At 32.8% G+C, this 23,216-nt stretch overlaps 2 protein-coding genes across 2 annotated transcripts; both read left to right on the forward strand.

The window, feature by feature from the left end:
- Window positions 1-3,898: 3,898 nt before the first annotated feature.
- On the forward strand, window positions 3,899-9,841 carry LOC129311779 (two-component response regulator ORR21-like). The gene is made up of 6 exons (XM_054954238.1): window positions 3,899-4,404; window positions 5,617-5,769; window positions 6,447-6,842; window positions 6,993-7,069; window positions 7,818-9,011; window positions 9,204-9,841. Exons 1-5 carry the CDS (start codon window positions 4,203-4,205, stop codon window positions 9,009-9,011), a joined length of 2,022 nt encoding a protein of 673 aa, XP_054810213.1. The 5' UTR covers window positions 3,899-4,202; the 3' UTR covers window positions 9,204-9,841.
- Window positions 9,842-13,296: 3,455 nt separating this feature from the next.
- Window positions 13,297-23,216, forward strand: LOC129312099 (SEC14 cytosolic factor-like). The gene is made up of 6 exons (XM_054954679.1): window positions 13,297-13,750; window positions 13,836-14,091; window positions 16,894-16,930; window positions 18,112-18,229; window positions 18,582-18,692; window positions 22,890-23,216. Exons 1-6 carry the CDS (start codon window positions 13,679-13,681, stop codon window positions 23,061-23,063), a joined length of 768 nt encoding a protein of 255 aa, XP_054810654.1. The 5' UTR covers window positions 13,297-13,678; the 3' UTR covers window positions 23,064-23,216.

Consider the following 23,216-nt stretch of genomic DNA (forward strand, 5'->3'; position numbering starts at 1 on the left):
TTGTATAAGAACTAAGTTAAAAGGAGAATGATAAATAAGGACCTTGAAAGAATATTAATGCCAAATTAAAAACTTTAATACTGAAATATAGTGGAAGGAGTACTAAAATTTAGGAACTTTATTGTTGAAAAATTTTAATTTACATTAATGTTCTTATAAGGTTCTTATTTGTCATTCTCCTAAGTTGTTTCTTGTTCAAATTAATCAAATTTGATGAATGTACAATGTATTTTTAGAAAAGCTATTTTCGTTGACAGCCATTTTTTTTTTTGGGTTAGCGTTGAGAGCCATATTTTAATGTTAATTAATTAGAGTTTAATGTAGTGACTTTTAAATATGACTTGATTTGTAAAAAAAAGGGGGAGAAGACATTGCTAAACGTTGCTCATCCAAATTAACCGAGTACCATATTATTTCAAAGTGTAAGACATACATACTTAACTTTATATACTTAATATATTTACATTCAATTAAACCATGACAAGTGAATCTTAATGTATTAATAAAATTAATGACAAAAATTTATTATAAAATAAATAATCTATAAAAAAATTCATACATCTCAATTTAATTAAAAACAAACACATTAAATATATAAAGTTAAGTATATAAATTTTTCTTCATTGAAGTTCAATGAATGTAAAAAGTATCTTAAAAAATATTTTTCATCGAGAGATATATTATAATTCATATTAATTAGAGTACAATATAGTAACTTTTTAAATATGATTTGATTAATTTATCAAAAAAGAGATACTGGTCCAATTTAATTGAATACGATAGTGGTTCAAATTCATTGAATAGAGAAAACATATATAAAAGAACTAGTTTTCATGGAGAACCATATTTTAATTTAGATTAATTAGAGTCTAACGTAGTTTAATTTTTAGATACTATTTTGGTTTGTCAGAAAAAAAAAAAGAAGACATTTGCTAATGCTTTTGGTCCTTGTGTTGTTCAGCATTTAATTTTCTTTTAAAAAAATCAGGTGTGCTTTTGCAATTCTGTTTGATTTGCTTTTGTTCGTTAGCGCTAAGCTTGTTTGATTAGCATGGCCATGTGTTTTAATGGTTTTAATAAATTTCTGGGGGTGGATAGTAAACAATAATAACAAGAAATGTTTGAAACAACCAATAAAAGTTAGTCTAATTCATAAAAATTTGATTCATAATTCATATGTTCCACCCTAAATTTGGTAAACCTCTAAGACCTGACTTGGGCTTACAATTGATGTCAAATCTAAAAACCAAAAAAGTTCCCGACTGGTGCTTACAAGCATATGACAAGTTTAAGAAGACATACATACTACTTTCTCCAGGATTTGAATCATAAAATAAGCTATTGTTTTTATTTCTAACAAAGTTGATTAAATCTTGATTTACTAAAAAATTTTACGTCCTTTTTATACAAACAATTTTTACATCTTTGTAACCATGCCCTTGAGTGAAATAAACATAACATTTAATTTATTTAAAATATTATCATTAATTAATTGACTAAAGTATGATAAAATAAGGGTATAATAATATAATTGAACACACACACGCGCGCATACAAAATCTACTCATCCTCTATATTTCATACCAAACAAAGTTTCTAAAAACACCCTATATTATGATTCGGAAAAAAGTAACTTATATTATTTTTCAACAAAGTTGGATAGCATTACCTAACATGGATAGTAATTAAATCGTCAAACAAACAGAAAAAAGGCAATGTTACTTTAAACCTAAACTATAAATAACGAGTTGTTTGAGCTTAAAATAAAACGTCCATTCCAAACTCACGAAGAGAAAGGAAAATTGAAACGATATGATAAAATGTGAAATAAATGAAATGCCCATTAGTAAATGAAATAAAAGTGCAGAATATTAATCCAAATTAGGTAGGAAAATGGTCAAGGGTAAAGTTAAATAAAGGCTTCACAATAACCAAGTGTGTAGGTGCACACATAAGAACATAATATTTAAGCTAAACTAAAACCCCTTAGAGAGACAACATTAAATATTGTCTTTCCTTAATAACTCTCAAACTAAGATAAATTAATAAAAAAAATTAGACCACTAACCACCTCCCACAAGAGATATAATTACAATGCATTACATGTAAATTTTGAAAAGTGTATTTTTGAACCAAAGTATCCTAATACATGAAATCTGTAACAGCCCTCCACTCACTCCGTCTACCCGAGGTCTTTTACGGCACTGGATACTCTTCCCTTAGGCCCCACAACAGGGCGACCCCACCCCTTTCGGTGAGCATCAGGAGACAAAGGCTTCCCTGCAATAGTGTGCAGGATTATTCCCCTTGCGGAGAGCCTTCCCAAATTCGATCCTCCAACCTCTCCTACATAACAGTTGAAGCTAAACCTAGTACCATTGAGTTTTTTAATGTAACAGCCCTCCACTCACCCCGCCTCCTCGAGGTCTTTTGCGGCGCTGGACACTCTCCCCCCAGGCCCCACAACAGGGCGACCCCACCCTTTACGGTGACTCAATGGTACCAGGTTCAGCCTTAACTTTGTTATGTAGGAGAGGTTGGAGGATCAAACCTGGGGAGGCTCTCCGCAAGGAGAATAATCCTGCACACTACTGTGGGGAAGCCTTTGTCTCTTAATACTTACCGTAAGGGGTGAGGTCACCCTGTTGTGGGGCCTGGGGGGAGAGTGTCCAGCGCTGCAAAAAGATCTCAGGGAGGTGGGGTGAGCGGAGGGCTATTACAAAATCTCAACACTTAAACATATTTTTACTACGATTGTAATTTGAATGCATTTTCACATATTTGCAAGTGTAAATGGCCTCGATTACCTTGGAAAAGTGAGCAAATAGCAAAATGAAATTGGAAATGAGCACATGAAGAGGATCCCGTGGCCAACTCTTTTTGGCTACTTAAGTTGGGATATCTAGATCAATCATTGTAATTTTTTTTTGGTGCCAATGATGGGTCTTCTAGTCTTTTTAGGGCTTGCATAGACAGGACCTTACAAGCAATTGCCTTTTATTTAATCCTTCTATTAAGTCACTAGTGCAGATGAATCAGAGTGGGGAAGATTTTGTCAAGCCACCCGAGGTGATAGGAGCAGCAGGTGTGGAGGGTATTTATGAGATGGCCAAAATAGTTAGGTCCGTCAATTTAACTCCATATTGATCTCCATTCCCTTATTGATGGCAAAAATGATTGGTATCAAATAAGGACTTAATTTGTGTAGGAAAAGGAACTTGTCCAAAGTGGTAATTTAAAGTGGCAATTTTCTCGAAATGTCTTGAAGCGATTAACCTTAACATCTATGGTTTTGATGACAACTATTTATTTCATGATATTGTTGGGCAAACTAAATTTTTCTTTTTCGTAGATGGTCAAATTAAATTTAATTTTTTATAGGAATTGTAAGAGAGTTGCTTAGCAAGTCTGTTTTTCACTTTAAATGTAAACTTTTGCTCATCATCCATGCCCACATTAAGAGTGGAGGATAATGAAATAAGATAGTTTTATTTTGATTTTCTATTGTTTGTGCTTGTTATTTACTTTTGATTAGTAATGCATTTCAGTTTTCATTTAAAAAAAAAATAAGTAGAGGAAGTAGTGGGACATCCGGCGCAGACAACCCGCTTGGAGCGAGAGACGAGAGCTAACTGTTTGTTGGAGGCTACAGCTGCAGCCTGCAGGAAAGGTTGTGGGCCCCTCGTCTTACCTCCAATTATTACACATTTTTTTAAGTCACTCCTTTCTTCAATAATCCAAAATATTTATTTATATTTTGAAGTTTAAAACTAACATTGAACCCAAAAAAAAAGAAAAAAAGAGGCCAAAAAAGCATTGAACGAAAAAACTGTTATTAATGGGTAATGAGTATTAATAAAAACCATCTCAATTTTTTTTTTTAAAATTTCTTTCGCTCTTTCATTTCTGCGTTATCTTTCTCTCTCACTCACAATTTCCGTTTCCTCCTTCTTTCTTTCCTTTCCCTTTTCATTTCAATTTCACTTCTCCTTCCTTTTCAATTTTGGAAACTTTTTAACTCTCCCAAGTTTTCTCCAATTCTGGCAGATCTGATTTTTAACCCGTTCAATTTGTTTCCTTTTCCTGGGAGATCCTAGGGTTTTACTTTCCAATTCCGTCGATTGTGTTTGGCTATGGCGAATTTAGGGGGCTATATATAGTGTTGGGCTGTCCGTGGCTTTGCTGTGTCAGATTTTGTTGCAATGGCTGCTTTGCAGAGAGTGACACAGTCAAGCATGACCACTAGTGCAAGCAGCTATGGCACCTGCAAAGGTGGTGGTGCTGCAGCCAGTGAGAAGGCGGTTCCTGATAAGTTCCCAGCTGGTCTGAGGGTTCTCGTTGTGGACGATGACATCACTACTCTGAAAATCATTGAACAAATGTCTCTTAAGTGTCATTATCGCGGTTAGTCAACTTTTTTTTTTTTGGGGGAAATTTTCATGCCCATTATATTCAATCCGATGGATTGTGAATTATTTACCAGTAATTCCGGTGTAGTATTAATCGTTTCAACGAATTCGGATCATGAAGAAATTTGTTTGATACCTGCGGGTTGATTGTAGATATGCTAATGATCGAGACTTAGGTAGTGGGTCATTTGTATTGCTTGCAAAATTTTTATTCAAATTTTAGTGTTAATTACACACTGTTAAAATTCAGCTATTTTATTTGTCATTGACCATAGAATAATGTTCTTTGTCCTAAATTGGTGAATTGGGGTAAATGTGAGTAGTTTGATTTGTAAAAGGAGTTTTTTTTTGGGGGGGGGTGTTTTGCCAAGGTTTAGACTGTGATATAAATACGTTGGTAAGAATCTGGTAAAAAAAAAAAAAAAATCCGTTGGTTAGAATATTTGAAAAAGTAAATTATTTTTTCTTTATGGTTACATTTTTGTCTGCATCAGTTAGCCAGATGCATGCAGATTTTTTCTTCCCCCTTCGCTCTTCCTGGCTTACTAGATCTTGCTTCCACTTTTTTATGACAGCATCTAAGTAGTTACTCCTGCTTTAATTCCAAGGATTGAAAGTAAAATCGCTGGATGTTTCCCAAGGGATGTCTTAGGATCTTGTCTACTTTCTCATTTAACAATTTATGCATACTTGCCTGATGTCTATGTAACCCAAAGCTGGGATCGAAGTTATCATAAGTTGCAATGATTAGAGACCTGGGTTCTTTCACTATTTGATCAAAACTATCCCTTGTTGATTAAACCCGAAGGAAGATGAAGTTGTCAGCAGATTCGTTTTTCTTGCATTAATAGTTTTTATGTCCAAAAGATTTTGCATGTCGTTCTTTTCCTTTTAGGTTGGATACTCCTTATAGCTTTTGTGTGTTCTGATTTGCATATCTTTGAATGAGTTCTTTTTCCTGCATAATGAATATAAAATATATAGTTTCTCCTGTATCTTAAGGTTTAAGGAGATGAAAAGGAGGCTTTTCTTGATGATGTTGATAAGGAATTTTTTTTGGAGGGTTATATTCTACTTGTAATGGTCTGGAGCTAATTGAGATTGCAGAGCTATGTCTAGTATGACGCACTAGTGGATGCTGTTTTATAACTTCTGTAAACTTGGAGATTGGTTTCATCTTAATTAACAGATTATTTATTATTTTCAGTCACCACGTGTTCTGAGGCTCCTGTTGCTTTAAATCTTCTACGAGAAAAGAAAGGCTGTTTTGATGTAGTACTGAGTGATGTTTATATGCCTGACATGGATGGGTATAAACTCCTAGAACATGTTGGGCTGGAGATGGATCTTCCTGTTATCAGTAAGTGTTGTTGGTCTTGTCTCTAGAATTGCTTAAACGTAGTTCAATGACTTGACATTTGGGATAAATTATTCTGCCCTCCCTTGAGAAAAGCCCAACTTATACAGTCTTCTCCTTTTTTCAAAAATTATGCTGTCTTCTCTTGGAATCAAAAGATTACTAACTATTCTATTGTGTAACAAAAAACAAGCTATAAATATATTTATTTTGACCAAAACACCCTTATATTTATGGCATATATAATAAATTCTTGAATAAGTATGTCGCAGAGATGGATTTGAGGGGGGCATGTCGGGGTGCTTCCCCCCCCCCCCAAAAAAAAATTTTTTTTACTTCTTTTGTAGTTGGTTTAAAAGTTTCCTTGGAAAAAATGGTAAAGCTACTTTTAGCCCCCCATATTTTATGAAATTTGAACCCCCCAATCCATAACACTCTGGATCCTCCAACATAATAGAGTCACTATAATAATTTAGAACAAATTACTTTATAGTTTTCGACACGAAATAGTTAACATTGAAATATTTTGTTCAGTGGTAGTTTAGTAATATTTCCGCTTCAAGGAAGTTTTGTGAATATTTTTATGAGAGAGGGGGAAGAATTTGTGATTTAGACATCTTTCAGATAGGGGAGAGTAATTCATCCTGATATTTAAATTGCAAATTGTTAATATTCTGCAGTGATGTCTGCTGACGGCAGAACAAGTGCTGTGATGAAGGGTATTAGACATGGGGCTTGTGACTATTTGATTAAGCCTGTTCGTGAGGAGGAATTGAGGAATATATGGCAGCACGTTGTTAGGAAGATGTGGAATGAAAATAAAGAACATGAAAATTCTGGCAGCTTGGAAGATAATGATAGGAATAAACGAGGAAATGATGATACTGAATATGCTTCATCTGTAATTGATGTGGCAGAAGTAGTTAAAGTGCCAAAAAAGAGGATCAGTTCAAAAGAAGATGATGATGGTGAGCTGGAGAATGATGATCCATCCACATCTAAGAAACCCCGTGTGGTCTGGTCAGTAGAACTGCATCAACAATTTGTCAGTGCTGTGAACCAACTCGGGCTTGACAGTATGAATCTTAAACATTTTTCATCTTTCTGTTAATTCTCTTGCTTTTTGTACATTCAACCAGTGAACTGACTACATTGGTGCTACTGTGAAAGAATTCTTTAACTGGCTACATTTTTATCTTATGAGATTTTTTCGCCATTTGTATCAGAGGCTGTACCAAAGAGAATTCTTGAACTGATGAACGTCCCTGGTTTGACAAGAGAAAATGTTGCAAGTCATCTGCAGGTTCGATTCAAATTACTTCCATGTGGTTTTTTTTTTTTGGGGGGCGACTAGCACTTCCATGTGGATATTCAGGAAATTATTATTATTATTATTATCATTTTGTTCTGGGTTCGAGTGTAACTTTGCATGGTTTTTGGAAAATTGATTTTGTTCAGGCTTATTAATACTCATGAGAAATCTGTCATATAAAATGACTCATCACACTTACAAAATTCTTGATCATTTAATATGCTTTGATAATGTATTGTCGGGTATCTTGAAGCCTCCATGGAATCTAGTTGCCGGCTATAGCCCATACATGAGGATTGTATGAATTTAATAGAAAAGAAACCTATGGCTAATATGGTCCCTTTTTCATGTGAATGACACTTGATGCTGTCAAACGACATATTTGAATAACCATTGTGGCAGAGATCACAATTTTAATTGAATTATGTGCTAATGCAAGGAAGAGAGGTTGATAAATCATTCATTTAGGGTGAATATAATGGTAAACTTGACAATGCAAACTATTAATATGGTTTAGATATGTCCCTGATGTGAAAGAGAGAGTTGTCAAGTATGAGGAAGGAGAGGCCAAGGGTTTTTTTTTTTTTTTTGCAGAAAATGTTTGGCAAATTACATTTTACTTGGAAAAAATTACAAACGGAAGCTCAGTTGTGAGTGTAAATGCTTCTTGAAGTTTTTTGCTTGTGGTTCCAAAAGTGGAGTTCATGTAATCATTATGAATTGCAATATTGATTGGCAGAAATTTAGGCTTTATTTGAAGAGAATAAGTGGAGTGGCACAGCAACAGAGTGGGATTCCAAACACAGTCTCTGGGTCTATGGAATCCAGGCTAGGAGGACTTGGAAGGCTAGACATCCAAGCTCTGGCTGCTGCTGGCCAAGTTCCTCCTCAAACACTAGCAGCCTTTCATGCAGAACTCTTAGGTCGTCCAGCCACTAACTTGGTGCCGACAGTGGACCAGACTGCTCTTCTGCAAGCTTCCATGCAAGGCCCCAAGCATACCCCTGCGGAACATGCTGTGGCATATGGTCAGCCACTTGTAAAATGTCCTACCAACGTTGTCAAGAATTTTCCTCAATCCATCCTTACTGCGGATGATGCATCTTCAGGCTATGGAGCATGGCCACCATCTGATACAATTGGTTCGATGGGACCCAATAGTAATCTTGGAAGGTTGAGTGTTCAACATAATAACATGCTGATGGATATACTGCAGCACCAGCAAAGGCAGCAGTTCCAGCAAATACAGCAGCATAAGCTGCAGCAGCAATCGCTGATGCATGATCAAAGTCGTTCAATCAATGTCCAACCATCTTGCTTGGTGTCTCCCTCTCAAACTTCAGGAACTTTCCAGGTTAATGGTCCTGCATCTGTTAACCAGAATTCCAGTTTGGTTAGGAATGCCCTTATGGATTATAGTCTCCTTGCACCCCAATCGAATCATCCTTCATTAAATATTGCTCAATTTCCTGGTGGGGACACCAAAGCTAAAGGTTTTCTTTGTGGATATGTGGCTCCAGGCTCCATTTTGCATCCAACGTCACCGCATTCAATGAGTGCTAACAATAGTAATATTCAACAGCTTCACAACTCATCTTTGACATTCGGTACTGTGAGACCTTTGCCAAATCTTTCATCTAATGTGTCTGATACACAAGTTCCGTATGGTGGTACGAAATCTGGTGATGCAATTGATCAAGCACATGTAAGGAATCTTGGATTTGTTGGCCAAGGTAGTAGTATTCCAAGTAGGTTTGCTGCTCATGAAATTGAATCATCTGTCAGTGACTTAAGTGGGGGAAAAATCCCTCTAGATAGCAATGGTAACACAGTGAAGCAGGAGCCAATTATGGATTTGATGGATAACTCTAAAGTGGGCGCCCCAGTCTTACAAAGATATCCATCCGATCCCATGAATGTGTTCACTGAATAGGTAACTTGCTAGGTTCACTTTTAAAACCTGTTTTCTTCATTTCTGAATGATAGTTTTTATACTTGGTTGCTACTGAATAGTTAAAATACTAAGATCCGAGGTCATTGTAAATGAAAAAAGAGAGAGCTATTACTTCCATATTCGTGTACGCATTGTTAGCGAATGTCTCAGTCAGAATCTTGCTTGCAACAGGCTAAACTATGGCGAGGAGAAAAGCCATTTTCCTCAAAGGTACAGATTATTTCATCATCAGTTGTTTAGTAGAGATTCAGTTGAAGTCTATTATTTGTAGTTTTGGACCTCTTGGTGCTTGAACCAGACTCGGTTGCATTCTGGAGCTTAATGATGTTTGTAAAAAGTATCAGTATTATGTTGGTTTGCTCTCTTAGAAGCTGCACATGTCTCTTAGGAATTTTTATCACCTGTCAACTAGCTCGTAGGGCAAATAAAACACTGATAGTTTGAATTTATGTCCGAATATTGGCTTATTGCCATCAATGTTATTTAGGGCTTTTATGCTGTTTGAAATGTTTTGGTCATCTTATCCTTAGTTGTATACTGCATCTAGCCTCACCTAAACTAGGTTTGTCTTCACTATCAGAGTTCCAGACAATATGGGCAACGGGCATAGGGGCATGTTTTCTCCAGCTATTTTGCCTGGTATAAATGTAATCACCATTAGTTACACCATTGTTCGATCATGATTTAATGATTGAATCTTGCTGTGAACCATTACCAGAGTACTGAAAAAAGAAAGAAAATCCGACTTTTTACATGACAATGGTGTTTAATTCTAGATATTGTTCTCTTATCCAGAGAATTCATTTTTATTTTGAAAATAACGCGAAATTTGAAAGAAGTTATACTTGGCATGTCTTATAATTAATCATGATCAGTCCAAATTATTATACATTCTATGTAATGAATAAGGAAGCATGTCTAATTTTTATAATAAATCTTCTTAATATATAATTTAATTTAAAAAAAAATATATATATATATATATCATTCTCTTGTTAACATTTTGTTAATAATTTAATTTTTTAAAGAAAATCTAGCACATATGGATAATAAAACTACGAAGTTTAATATTTTTAGGAGAGGAAAAATGCATGGCAAAATAACCGAACAAACAAAAACTAGAGAAGAAAAGCAGTAAAACACTGCTAAACTTTTATTGGCAAAAAGAAAAAAAACGTGCTAACAATTTTACAAGGAATAGAAATTCAATTTAAATTGGTTAGAAGGTTATTCAGTTCGTTAAGAAATTTCGAAGACATTTATAAAAAGTAAACTAATTGCAAAGGACTTTAAAATAAGAACCATGAAGAATGATTTCAGGCTAAAGGAGCAAAAATACTTATAAAATTATTAATTAAAATTATTCAATAGTTTAAAATGAGAAAAAAAATAAAAACACTTATAATGTTACATAAGTTAGTATAAAAGTGACCAATACGTTAAATATTTTAAATATTAATAACTTAGTTGACATTTAATCAGATATTGACTTTTTTTTTTGTGCTAATGTGGATTGAAAAGGGGGCAAATACTCATAAAATTATTGGCCAATTGTATCCAATAGCTTAAAGTGAGAAAAGGAATAAAAATACTTATAAAATTACTTTAATATATGTAATAGTGACCAATTCATTAAACCCTTCAAAATGTTGACCATTTAGTTAATACTTAAGTAAAAATTGATCATTTTTTACTAATGTAGATTAAAAAATATTTTTAAGTGAAATTCTATGAAAGGTGATCTATTATTTTATGATGATTAGCCTCCAATTGAGACTTTAGTTTTGATGAGAGACGGCATTAGAGGGCAATCTACCTCTTCTTCTTCCATCATCTCTTTAGTCTTACTTTTACTATGCCCACTATTACTTCTTCTTTTGCTACTTCCTCTTCATCTCAAACCACTATTCAAAGATGTTTCATTTTTCTACTACTTTCTCCTTTTCAAATGTACGAAATATGAATAACATGTGAAAAAATATCATTTTAACTAGACAAGTTAAATCACTCACTTTTTTAAAATTCTTATACCATTGAAGTTTCTTCTTGATAATCCAAACCAATAAAAGAAGTTTCCCGCATCTCAATTTCCTTTTCAGCTTAATTTGCAATATCACGTCTCTTCTCAAGCAACTTGGCGACTCAAGTTCAATGTTTAGTTGAGAAGCTTCTAAAAGATTATATTTAATCATAAAAATTTTTTTGAAGAAGTCTCCGCTTGAGAAATAGAAAGAAACCATGTGACATGAATTTTGATGAATTAATTACTGTTGTACCTACTAAAGTAATGTTATGCGTATTCTTTCCTCTTTTTTCCCCTACTTTAGGCTAATGGATGCCTCTTGCTGATGACTCCATGGGTGTTTTTGTCTTTTTTTTAACTCCACATCAACTAAAAAAATGATCAATGTCTATTTATGTTTTAGCTAAATAATTAATCTTTAAGAGATTTAATGAATTGATCACTCTTACACTAACTTAGATAATATTATAAGTATTTTTATTATTTTTCTTACTTTAAAGTATTTGGATCCTCGTGTTTGACAATTTAATGTGTATTTTTGTTCATTTACCTTTGATTTTATAATGAAGATCATTTTGAAATTTAAATTTTGTTTCAAAATATTTTTAATTTTATAATTTAAATGAAGTGTTAATTATATTTAAATCATTTTATCTTTCGCGAATAAAAATAAACAAATAATAGAAGGCGGGCAAGTTTTGCCTAATAGATAAATAAATTAAGAGTATTTTATCACAATATCATTACTTTTTTATAATCCATCAGTAAATTTCATATTGGAGTGCTACTTTGCTTGCTATTATAAAATACTTTTTTTTTTCTTTTTTAATATAAGGATTTCAAAGTAACATGAAGATACATACAGTTTAACCGAGATATATAGAACCTAACCTATCATTATTCACCGGCTTACTGGAATAAGGTGGGACATGATTATTGATAAATCAGTCTAGATTATTGCTAGCATTAACAACCAAAATATGGGTATAGTAGTTCGCCTCATGATACATAAACATCTTTAAAATTTTTAATTAGTTCATGCAGGTCAATGGGGTCAGTAAAATATCTCTAAAATATTTTTAAAACTTTAAATATATCTTTCGTTAATTATACTTACGTCAATTTGTTAAAGATATTTTTTAGAATGAAATTATTATATATAATATTATTTAAAATGCCTTCTAAAGTTGAAATATATATATATATGTGTGTGTGTGTGTGTGTATATATATAAATATTGAAAATATGTCTTACTACTAAAGGGGTGAGGAAAAAAAAATTCTTTTAATCCTATTTATATGACAGATAAAGAGTATTTATTTTGGTTATATATATAAGGCATATCAATAATTAATGTATTTGTTTTTTATTATTTATTATTTTGTTCATATTAAATGTTGGGAAGCTTATTAAATGTTAAAGCATTTCATTTTAAAATAGTTACATTTAATAAAAATAAAGTTAAAAATTTGTTAAATTTTTAGACAAATTTAATAAAATTTAATATTTTTCTTAACTTTGATAGAAATATTAAAAAAAATTAATCATTTGGTCCTTATACTTTTTATTCAATTATAACTTAATTTTTTTAAATTTTGACTCATTGTAATTCAATTTTTATAATTTTAACTCAGTTATAATTCAATTCCTGAACTTTCTTTTAAATACTTAGTCCCTATAGTTTCAACCATTTAGATATTGATCTCTATATTTTAAAAAATAAAATTATAAAACTTAAAAATATTTTAAAATTTTAATATTTATAATATTTATAAAGATTAAGAGGGTATGGTAATCTAAAATATTAGTAATAACTTTTACACAATTTTAATCTTTATAATTTTATTTTTTTAAGATATAAAAATTAATATTTAAATGAATTATAAAAATTAATATTTAAAAATTAAAATATAACTGAGTCAAAATTTAAAGATTGAATTATAATTTTTTTAAATTTAAAAATTAAATTATAATTAAATTAAAATTAAAAAAATTAAATAATTAATTTTTCTTACAAATAATTTGTCGATAAGAGCAGCAAGAAACAGTAACGAGTTTGGTGCCTGTTGGTTGCAGATTTGTAGTTTCCACCTCACCATTACTGACAATTCGTCCAGATGTCGACAACCCATAATAAATTCATTAATTAAGTCAAAAAGAATTTAAAAATACAGTTTTTTGGCCAAAAAATGTCTTCTTCTTCTTCTTCTTCTGGTTTTTTGCCAAATAAAAATTAAAAATATCTTGTTCCGGGGAAACTGGAAAGGTTATGCTTTTCATTAATTAATGTACTTTCAAGTCTTCTATTTTTTTTCCCTTCCCTGATTTCGCTATCTTCATTGATTTCCCTCTCGGAGTCCCTGTCGTCTTCTTATTGCTCGCCAAGCTTTCGTTTTGTGGAAGGCAAATTAAATCCTCCAATTCCATAGCCACACCCACTCTCTCTCTCTCTCTCTCTCTCTCTCTCTCCGTCTTAAGTTTGAATAACTTAATATGTCCTTCTGAAAATTGGATCAAGCTTATAAGTTTCTCCTTCTTGCTTTTCTTCTGGGGTATGATCTCACAGCTTGAGGACAACCCCGTCATTTTTCAATTAGCCCGATAAGCTTTGCTAGACCACCAAATGGAAGAGGGGCAAGGATTTGCACTGACCCAGATGAGGAAGTCAGTCGAGAAGCTTGGTTCTTCAGCTGAGGTCGCGCATGACTCAATTTTGTTTTTGTTCATCGTTTGTCGTCGTCGTCGTCGTTGTTCATGGGTTTTAACTTTTAAATTTGCAGGTGTATGAAGATCGTACACTTATGAGGTTCTTGATTGCTCGATCAATGGACCCCGATAAAGCAGCTAAGATGTTTGTTCAGTGGCAGAAGTGGAGGGCTGAGATGGTGCCTAATGGTTTCATTTCAGAGTCTGAAGTTCCAGATGAATTGGAAGGGAGAAAAATCTTTCTGCAGGGTTTGTGCAAGGATAAATACCCCGTGTTGATCGTCCAAGCAAGGAAGCATTTTCCTCCCAAGGATCAGATTCAATTCAAGAGTAATTTACTGCCTTAAGCTTTTTACAAACGCATGATCACTGAATCGATTTTTTTTTCTCATGATTAAATTGCTAATTAAGTTATTACTCTCAGGTTTTAGAAATTTGATTCTAGTTTAGTCAGTTTAAGACGCCTTTTTGGGTTATATTATATTCTCAGCGGGCCATCGTATGAACATGTCCTAATTAAAGCTTCCAACTAAATTGCCAGTGATTCAAGGCATTCTCTTCGTTTACTTTCCTTTACTCTCTCCTCTGTTCCTTCTTCTTGAGTCGTCGTGCCACCCATGTGATCGTTTATTTTTAGGTGATTAGATTATTTCGCTGGAAGTACCTTATGGTGTTCATAAAATTGCATGCATAGACAGTCGAGAGATAATATTTATGTGGTTACTAATTCTAGAGGTGACATCAAGTATTGATACTTGCAAAAAAAAAAAAAAAAGAAGAAGTAAATGTGCTTGCATCTGATATGTATCCGATACGATGCTCATACTGTAGTTCATAATACATATAACATATTTTAACAGTTGTATTATGATTTTCTTCAACAAAATTTTTCTATGTTATTTAAAAACTTTAAAAAAAATTTAATATCTTGGTTTATTGTTACAAATATCCTTATATTACTTTAGAAATGCTTTCTTAAAATTCAAGATACCTATTCCTGTATCATAAAATGTTAAAATATATATAATATATATTCTCATATCTGTATTTTAAAATTGTGAAAATTTCCGTATCCACTACATCTTGTTGTATATCATATTTGATACATGTACCCGTATTTGTGCCAATATTGCTGTTATTATTTGCAATGAGAAGTTGGGCCAATGTCTGATCTCCAGCTAGTTGCATAAAATATCATGGTTGAAAATAAGTGTGCATTTGTTCAGAACCTTGGTTGACCCGGAGGATGTGTTTGATGGACCTGAAGTTTGGTGGAATTTAAGATAAAAAATAGAACATGTCAGTGATGGTGTGGTTATTGTTGTTGTCATTGCTGCTGCTGCTGTTGTCGTGGGAAAAACTTATATGCTTAACCTTATATAGTTAAGGTGTTTGTTTTCTATTAAATCAAGACTTGTATATCTTTTATTCCATAGCAAATTCTTGTTATTAATATTGTTAACACAATAAAATCTAAATGTTTTGATTTGATTGGATAAAAGTGTATTAAGTATATAAAGTTAAGTACCTAAGTCTTGCCCTATTGTTGTTGTTGTTGTTGTTGTTCTTGTTAAAAAATGATGGTGTGATTATTAGGTTGAAAGGGTTTAAAGCTCTAAGCGACTCTACTTGCCACATTCTAATTTTATATTTCCTCATAAACTCTTGGGTGTCTGTTTGAAAAATTGTCATTTTTTGCCTTGTGCATCCCTTTTATCACCTTAAAATTATTTCGATAGTAGAAGTCAGAGAAATTCGTGCTTCTTTCTTCCTTGTCTCCTTCACATGATGATTTATATTTTATCATAATCTATTCATTTTCTCTGCCTGCTATTCAAGTTTGCCCTTGATAGGAAGGTTTGCGTTTTATCTATTGGCGACCAGCTACTCTAAATGTTCAATATACAATCCATACTCTGATGCAATTAATTGCGCGCGCGCGCGCATATGAGGTCATGAAACTGTTATCATTTGTGAAAGTAAACAAGTACTTTCGATTTTTGCATTTTTTTTTTTTGTTGTTGCCTGAATAAGTACTGATATTGGTTTAACTTCAAATTAGTGATCGCATTCTCCAATGTTTATGTTGAATGCATCGAGTTTGAAGTTATTCAAGACAATGAGAACTATAGTATGTGAAAAGATGGGCTGTGAAAGTTATTTCTAATGTTGGTTAGAGTGAGTAAGTTGTGTACAGAGACAATTTCCTGGGCTATGGAATTCCAAAATCAAGGTTTAGGAACTTGGAAGAAAGCGTTCAGATATCATAGGTTACATTTATGTAATGTTGACAGTTGAATGGCATGACAGTCATGGAAATTCCAAGATCCTTGACAGCTTTTTTTTCTTTTTTTAAGTCATTTCAAGGTTGAATTAGTGGGCCGTTGATGAACAAAGAGGTTGAAAAACTTAAAGGGTTTGCATCATTTTTTCAGAAGAAGATAGTGGTGATTTGGGTAGTTGTAATTAAAGAAGAAAAAAGTGCTTGTAAAAAGCTTTCTGAGATGCCAAACAGTTGGGAATAAATTAAAACGATACTTTAATAAAGATATTGATGTGTGACTTGAACTAAATAGAAAGGGCACCGATGAGTTTTCAACCCAAGCACATGTTGAAAAAGCAGTTTCAGTTTCGAATGACAAAAAATGGGTTTGATCGGCTATCGAGATAAAAAAAGTAGTTCAAGTTCTCAGATACTGCAGCTATGTACCATAGTAGAAGTTTTCTTTCACCTTTTCAATTCCCTCCGCTGATTGTTATTTGAATTTAATGTTTCTCAATCCGCTAGATTGTAATTATATGTTATTTGGAAACCATTGCACTATTTAATGAAATTTACAGGCAGAATTACAATCCAGGATTCTTTTGTTACAGAAGTTCCAATTTATTAAGTCAATATATCATTGCCACCTTAGTAGAGTTGTTGATGATCATAACTTGGAAATTATATCATCAGGAGTTCTAATTTTTATTTCTCCCTAATTTTCTTTCACTTCTCATTTTCAATTTGCTTGCCTGGTAAAGGTTAGAAAGAGAACACATCAATGAAGATAAGTGATTGAAAGTATTTAAATTTCTCTACTTTATTCAGGATAGCTTGTGGCTGATACTTCCTTCTCTCTTTTGGTGCAGAATTTGTTGTTCATTTACTGGACAAGACAATTGCAAGGTACTCTAATTTTACTGCTATAGGGTTCACTTATCAATTTTTAGAAATAATTTATTTTTGGATGGTGGCATGGCCATTCTTACTGTTATAATGATATGATGAACATCTTCATCACTATTTTTGGTAGCATATTCAGATATAAAAATCAGTTAGGAAGTAATTATAACTGAAGCTGCTAAATAACTGTGATTATGATATTTATGGAGGTTTCATCTTTGTCCATAATTGTCCATCATAGCAATTAGTATCTGCATTCCTTGTCAAGGTTTGAAGGGACTGTGTCCATACTGTCATGGACACTTCAGAAAATGGGGGCCTGAATGTATGCTTCTAAAGCTACAGTTGTTTCAGAATAGGAGTTTCTCTTAATTACATGAGTTCACATCCAATAAGGTGACAAAATTAGGGAATAATCATTGGATTACTACGGTTATCAAACAAGTGAGAGCCACGAACCACTCTTCAAGCCCCTGCACTCATCTTTTCTTTCCCTTTTTTGACAGTCGGCAACGTATTTTGTCTATTGAAGCCTTGTAAAGTTAACACATCAATAGGAGAAAATGCTCAACAGTTGAATTTTGATTTGAAGTTGTTTAGTTCAGATATGCTTGTTTTGTTATTACAAAAGTTTGCCATCCTTTTGAAAAAAACTGATCTGGAACAGGGAAGGGGACAGAGAGAAGAGAAAGGAAGGAGAGAGAGAAAATTGAGGAAGTTAGGAACACAGAATACTCAAATATTATCTCTTTATTTGAATCATAAAAAGTTCAAAAAATTGAGATACCTTTGGGCTATCTATAGAGTCCTGGGTACAATTCAAAGTAACAATATAATCTAACTCTAACGAATCCTAAAAGATTAGATAATAGTTCAGGTAACTTAATCCTAAATAAGATAGGATAGTCCAAATTCAAACTAAATTGATTCTAAGAATAATGTAAATCCTAATTTAAATCAAATCTACAAGAAAGTTCTAATATACAAGAAATCCCAATCATCTTAGGGAAAAAAACAAAATAATCCATATTATTTTTAATCCGTATTCCATCAATAACTGAGCACATTCTTCTTCTTCTTTTTAATCCATCATAGCTTTCGTAATCATGTTATCTGTGCTTTCTATTTCATTCTCGTAGAAGACTGAGGAATTAATAATGGTTTTTCGTTTCTGTGGTCTTTAGTGCCATCAAAGGAAGGGAAACAGGAAATGAAAAGTTGATTGGGATCCTTGATCTGCAGCATATCACATATAAAAACGTTGATGCTCGTGGCTTAATCACAGGATTTCAATTTTTGCAGGTGACTTGCCTTGTCCTATTCCTTGCGATTTTATGTGGTCGTAGACAAAATAGAAGAATATGTGATGGATGTGATAAGTGCCAATATAGCATGATTATCTCGTTTCCTTCTTTTCAACTTTGAACCTTTTCATCTGGAAATAGTCTGATTTACGGAGTGGCCATTGATTGTTAAGTATTCTAAGATCAGAGTTTCAGTGTTGCCATCTTGAGTTTCCGGGATTTGTGTATTAGGAAGTAACATAATCCTACAAAAGTATGAACCTTTGAGTATCTATTTTTATGGCAGGGTTGCACCGGCTAATGCATCAAATCTAACTTCATCTATGGTTACTTTTTTTTCAAAATGTCAGGCATACTATCCTGAACGTCTAGCAAAGTGTTATCTAGTACACATGCCGCAGTTTTTCGTGGCAGTTTGGAGACTAGTTTCTCGGTTTCTAGAGAAAGCAACACTAGAAAAGGTATTTGTTAATCTGTGAGTTCAGATTTTATTATGAACGCTGAAGTAAGCCTTCAAAGGATGCAGTTTGTTCCCATTAAAAAATGATAGCAGATTTTATCACTTTTGAAGGGATCAAGCTGTGTGGTGTAAGGTTAACCATAGACTCTATTGGTAATCAAGGGGACTAACTCAAACGAATTACTAATTTATAAGAAAAATCATAAGTTTCCAAAGTACTAAAAGTAATAGAAATGGAATCCCAAGTTTTTAAGCTTTTAAATGCAATTGTAAACTATTATAAGCCAAACATTAGAGTAAAAATGTTTACGGAAGCACGGAATATGAATTTGTTTTCAAAACATTTGGATTAAAGTTGAAAATAGTATTTCAGTGCAAGAAAAATGAGGTGCGTTGTGGCATGTCACACGTGTCATGGCACATTGCATAAAATGACAGCAATGGGGTGAACTTCCAACGCACCTCAAATTTTTATTCTGATGTCTAATTGAGGTGATGTAGGTGTTTATACTTTCAAAACTCTAGCTAATGGCACGGGTCTCACTCACAAATCATTTCCCAATTAAAAATGGGACGCTCGTTTATAAACTCACTCTTTTTTACACGTAGAACACAATTAGAGTATCCAATTTCACTGTCATGCTAAGAGCTTACAACCAACCCTATATCACATTCAATAGACTCAATTAGACCTATTCAATACACCACAGCATACAAATCACACTTATTTTACATTTTCAATTCAACCCTTTAATCTAAAAATTAGCAAGGGGAGACAATTTCACATAAACCATTGTAATAACCATTATAATCATGTATTTACACATTTTTTTACTTGCACTAATATCTTGGCTCTTTTTAAATGCTCACATACATAGCGCACGCAATCTAGAGTCCAAAATACAATTTCCAATATCAACAGCAAATAGTGCAAGTAAAAAACAAGAGAATTCCTAGTTGGTATTGTTAATGTAAATATACATTACAATAAAAAATAATGAAGGCTTACAGTAGGAATGAAATTCTTAAGCCTTTGATGCTTTCCCTTAGTTTTGATCCACGCTAGCTCTGGTGATATTAAAGAGAAACGGGTGAGTGTAACCACCTAGTGATCAAGTTAATTTATCCTAAGCAAATGCAAGCCAATCAATTATAATGCTACATGTGGCATATACAATTCTCACATTTATTTTTTTAGACAAATACAATTCTCACATGAACATATTTACAATAACACAATTCATTCAGTTACAGTACAAACGATCATGTAACATGAAATTTCATAATATGCAAGGGTTGTAATACTAACAACCATGTCTTTAATATGGTACGTAAGGTCATAATAATAACAACCATGCAGCTTGATGTGATGTGTATGATCAGTGCCATTCTTATATCCTCCTAATACTCCCGACATAAAACCGTGGGCCATTTTAGTGGAGTTTGTCTATGTGTTTAGACTACCTAAGTCTTCCAACTGTGAAGAATTGTTTGGTCAAAGCTGTTATATTCACTTGTGAATCATGGGTTTCTCTCAAATTTCACACTATAGGCTGTAGTACTCCTAAGTTAGCTTCCTTGTTGAATAAGTAAAAACTTGTTAGGTTCGAATCCCTTATTGAGCAAGTAGGATAATTCCTCGTTGAACAAGTGAAATAATAAAGATATAAAGGCAAGCCATCAAGCTCTGAATAATGGCCATACCACGTGGATTTAAAACCTCTACTCTTCTTCCTAGGTGAACTTTCACTTCATATGATCATATAATAGAACTCATGCTTGCTCATGGCATGCACAAATCTCAATCATCATGTTCAAGTAATATTCACATATCATATTTATGGCATGTAACTCCTCATGCAACAAACTCATCACATCATTCTCATCATTTCTTATAATCTTTTATACTTTCTTAACACAATTTTTGACTATTCAACATTTTCACAATCATTATACTTCATATTCATTTCACTCACACACAATGGCGGAGCTAGGATCTTAAGTTAGGGGGTGTAGGAAAATGTAATTTAAAAATTAATAATTAAAAAAAATAATATTCTAATTTTTTAAAATTAATTACATTAGGCAAAAAATATAATAACATAAATAAAATTATAAATATTTTTATTTGGGCAAAATATATTGAGACTTTTTTTTGCCAAAAATATGTTGAAAAGGTTAATATCGAGTTTAAATTTGGACCCCCAAATATTTTTTTATCGAGTCTAGAGAGTTTAAAATGCAAAAAATATGAGGTGTAGGATTGTAAATTTTTCATACTACATATGTAATTTTCCTCATGTGAGGGGATGCACCCCCCCCCAAATGTACATGGCTCCGCCACTACTTATACTATCACAAAATCTTTGTCAATTTTGCTACATTGCATCAAAACAAGTTTACAAACATCACATGATTTTTGAACAAGTTTTTCGAACATTTATAATCAATTAAACAAATAATTGCACAAACTAAGCTTTCTTTGATTATCTCAAATTTTTAGGAAGTTAAAAGTTTTATCCCTCACTTTCAATTACTTCTAAAGCTATTACAAACTTGAATGGCACTGAGAAATGATTAATTAACAATTAATCATACTAATAGTTATTAATATCACTATTGATGAAGTTACAACCCTTAAATCAACACTTTTGTCACTCAAAATTCTAATCTCCTTGCATTTAAATGTACCTATTGAGTTTATTAACTTTCTTTAACTCTCATTAGCTTCATTAAATTCTTAAACTACCATTAGTGACATTTAAACACCTCCAACCACCACATTTGTGGCACATTTTCACCATTAATGGCCTTCAACCTCCAAACATGAGTAAAGCTATAAATGCTAGATTTAAATAACCTAAATAACTCTCATTAATTCTATTTACGTCAATGTGTTCAGATCCATAGTCTCTGAACCAAAAATTACCTTTTTATATTAAACCCTAACTTGAAAATAGTGTAGAGAGGAAGAAGAGAGGTTAGGGACAATTACTAGAGAGGATAGGAAGCTCCAATCCTCCACTAAGTGCCAAAACGTTGTGCCCTAGTAAAGAGGAATGTCTCTCGTCTCCCTCTCTTCTATTTTCCTCTTCTTCTCTTTTGTTTTTTGAGTTGAAAGACGCTCTTATTTTTGCCAGAATTTGACCATGCACTATGACATGTGGTATTAAGAGCTTCCTTCATGTTTTAGTGAATTATGCGCCATAGCATATGATGCCCATGCTGCGGCATGTGGCACAGAGCCACCTTTTTTTTGTTTTTCTCCCTTTTTGAGGTCCAAGTGATCTGATTCTGTTCCAAACCCTAATCCAAAGGCTGCAAACATAACCCATTAGGCTTGTTAGTGCTCTCTAATCATCCACCCACCATTTACCTTATTAATTTACTTAATTACTCTCATTTAACTTTTAGAATGTTATATGTAAGAATTTCCTGGTAACATTTCCCTTTCTATACAACCTGTGTAGAAATCATAAAACTGCAATTGAAACCCCAAAAAAAAAAAAATAGAGAGAGAGAAGGGGGAAAATGACACAAAATTGCGGGTACAATTTTGTTAGTTCCCTTTATGTACAATTTATGCTTGGCATGAAAAGGGGTGATATTTTGATTTGTTAGTTTCTTTTTCCATTTCGATGCTAAGTTTAATTAGGTTATTTAATCAAAAAGTGCCATTACTATCATTTCTTTACTCATGGAGGTTGGTTATTTCAGTTGCTTATTTTTGTGCATGTCTCGCATGTAAAAGTAAATCTTACAATTTAAATTTTGGTCGATAGATATTAGGTTAATTATTCTTTTGGCCCTTCATATTTTGCAAGATTTTTTTCATTGGGAAAATGACAGCTAAGAATCCCATAAGAAAGTTAATACCAAATCAGGATCTCCTCATACCTTTAGTTTCAAAATTCAGCACTCATTTGCCTACATTCAGCATTGTAAAATGAAAATCTTAAAGCAAAATCCTAACTCAATATTTACCTTCTTATGATGACTTCAATTGTTGTTCTCCTTTTTTCCATTTGGCATTTTTGTTTCTAAGTAAATGCCCAATTTGCGAACTAAATGGCCATCATTAAGGAGAGTGGAATATATATCTCGACTAAATTGGATCATTTACCACAATAATTTGGAATTATATTTCACTGTGAGTCTCATGAAGATTGATTGAGGTTTGTGTTTGTTGTGAGGGCAGATTGTAATAGTAAGCAGTGAGGATGAGAAGAGAGAGTTTGTGAGAGAGGTAGGAGAAGAGATTCTTCCAGAAGAGTATGGTGGACGAGCAAAGCTTGTGTCTCTTCAAGATGCTCCTCTAGAGAACGCACCAACTGATTCTAATTCATCCAATTCTACAAATGCATCTTCTTAACTTTGAAGACCGATGAATGGACATAATTTATGAGATTTACTCTATTGCCTTGTGCTATTTAAACTTTATTAATATTACTGCTTAAAAGAAGTTTAATCACTTGAATAACAGTATTGTTTTTGGCCATGAAATAAATTTCATAACAAAATATAA

The sequence above is a fragment of the Prosopis cineraria genome, unplaced genomic scaffold (genome assembly GCF_029017545.1).
Source record: "Prosopis cineraria cultivar Desert tree isolate PC_DT_omini unplaced genomic scaffold, ASM2901754v1 PC5, whole genome shotgun sequence".
Lineage (NCBI taxonomy): Eukaryota > Viridiplantae > Streptophyta > Magnoliopsida > Fabales > Fabaceae > Prosopis > Prosopis cineraria.

Coding starts and splice junctions, on each gene's coding strand:
- LOC129311779 (XM_054954238.1), top strand. CDS start 4,203: ATGGCTGCTTTGCAGAGAGTGACACAGTCAAGCATGACCACTAGTGCA. Junction 4,405..5,616: donor TCTTAAGTGTCATTATCGCG/GTTAGTCAACTT, acceptor TATTATTTTCAG/TCACCACGTGTTCTGAGGCT. Junction 6,843..6,992: donor GAACCAACTCGGGCTTGACA/GTATGAATCTTA, acceptor CATTTGTATCAG/AGGCTGTACCAAAGAGAATT.
- LOC129312099 (XM_054954679.1), top strand. CDS start 13,679: ATGGAAGAGGGGCAAGGATTTGCACTGACCCAGATGAGGAAGTCAGTC. Junction 13,751..13,835: donor AGCTTGGTTCTTCAGCTGAG/GTCGCGCATGAC, acceptor TTAAATTTGCAG/GTGTATGAAGATCGTACACT. Junction 18,693..22,889: donor AGAAAGCAACACTAGAAAAG/GTATTTGTTAAT, acceptor TTGTGAGGGCAG/ATTGTAATAGTAAGCAGTGA.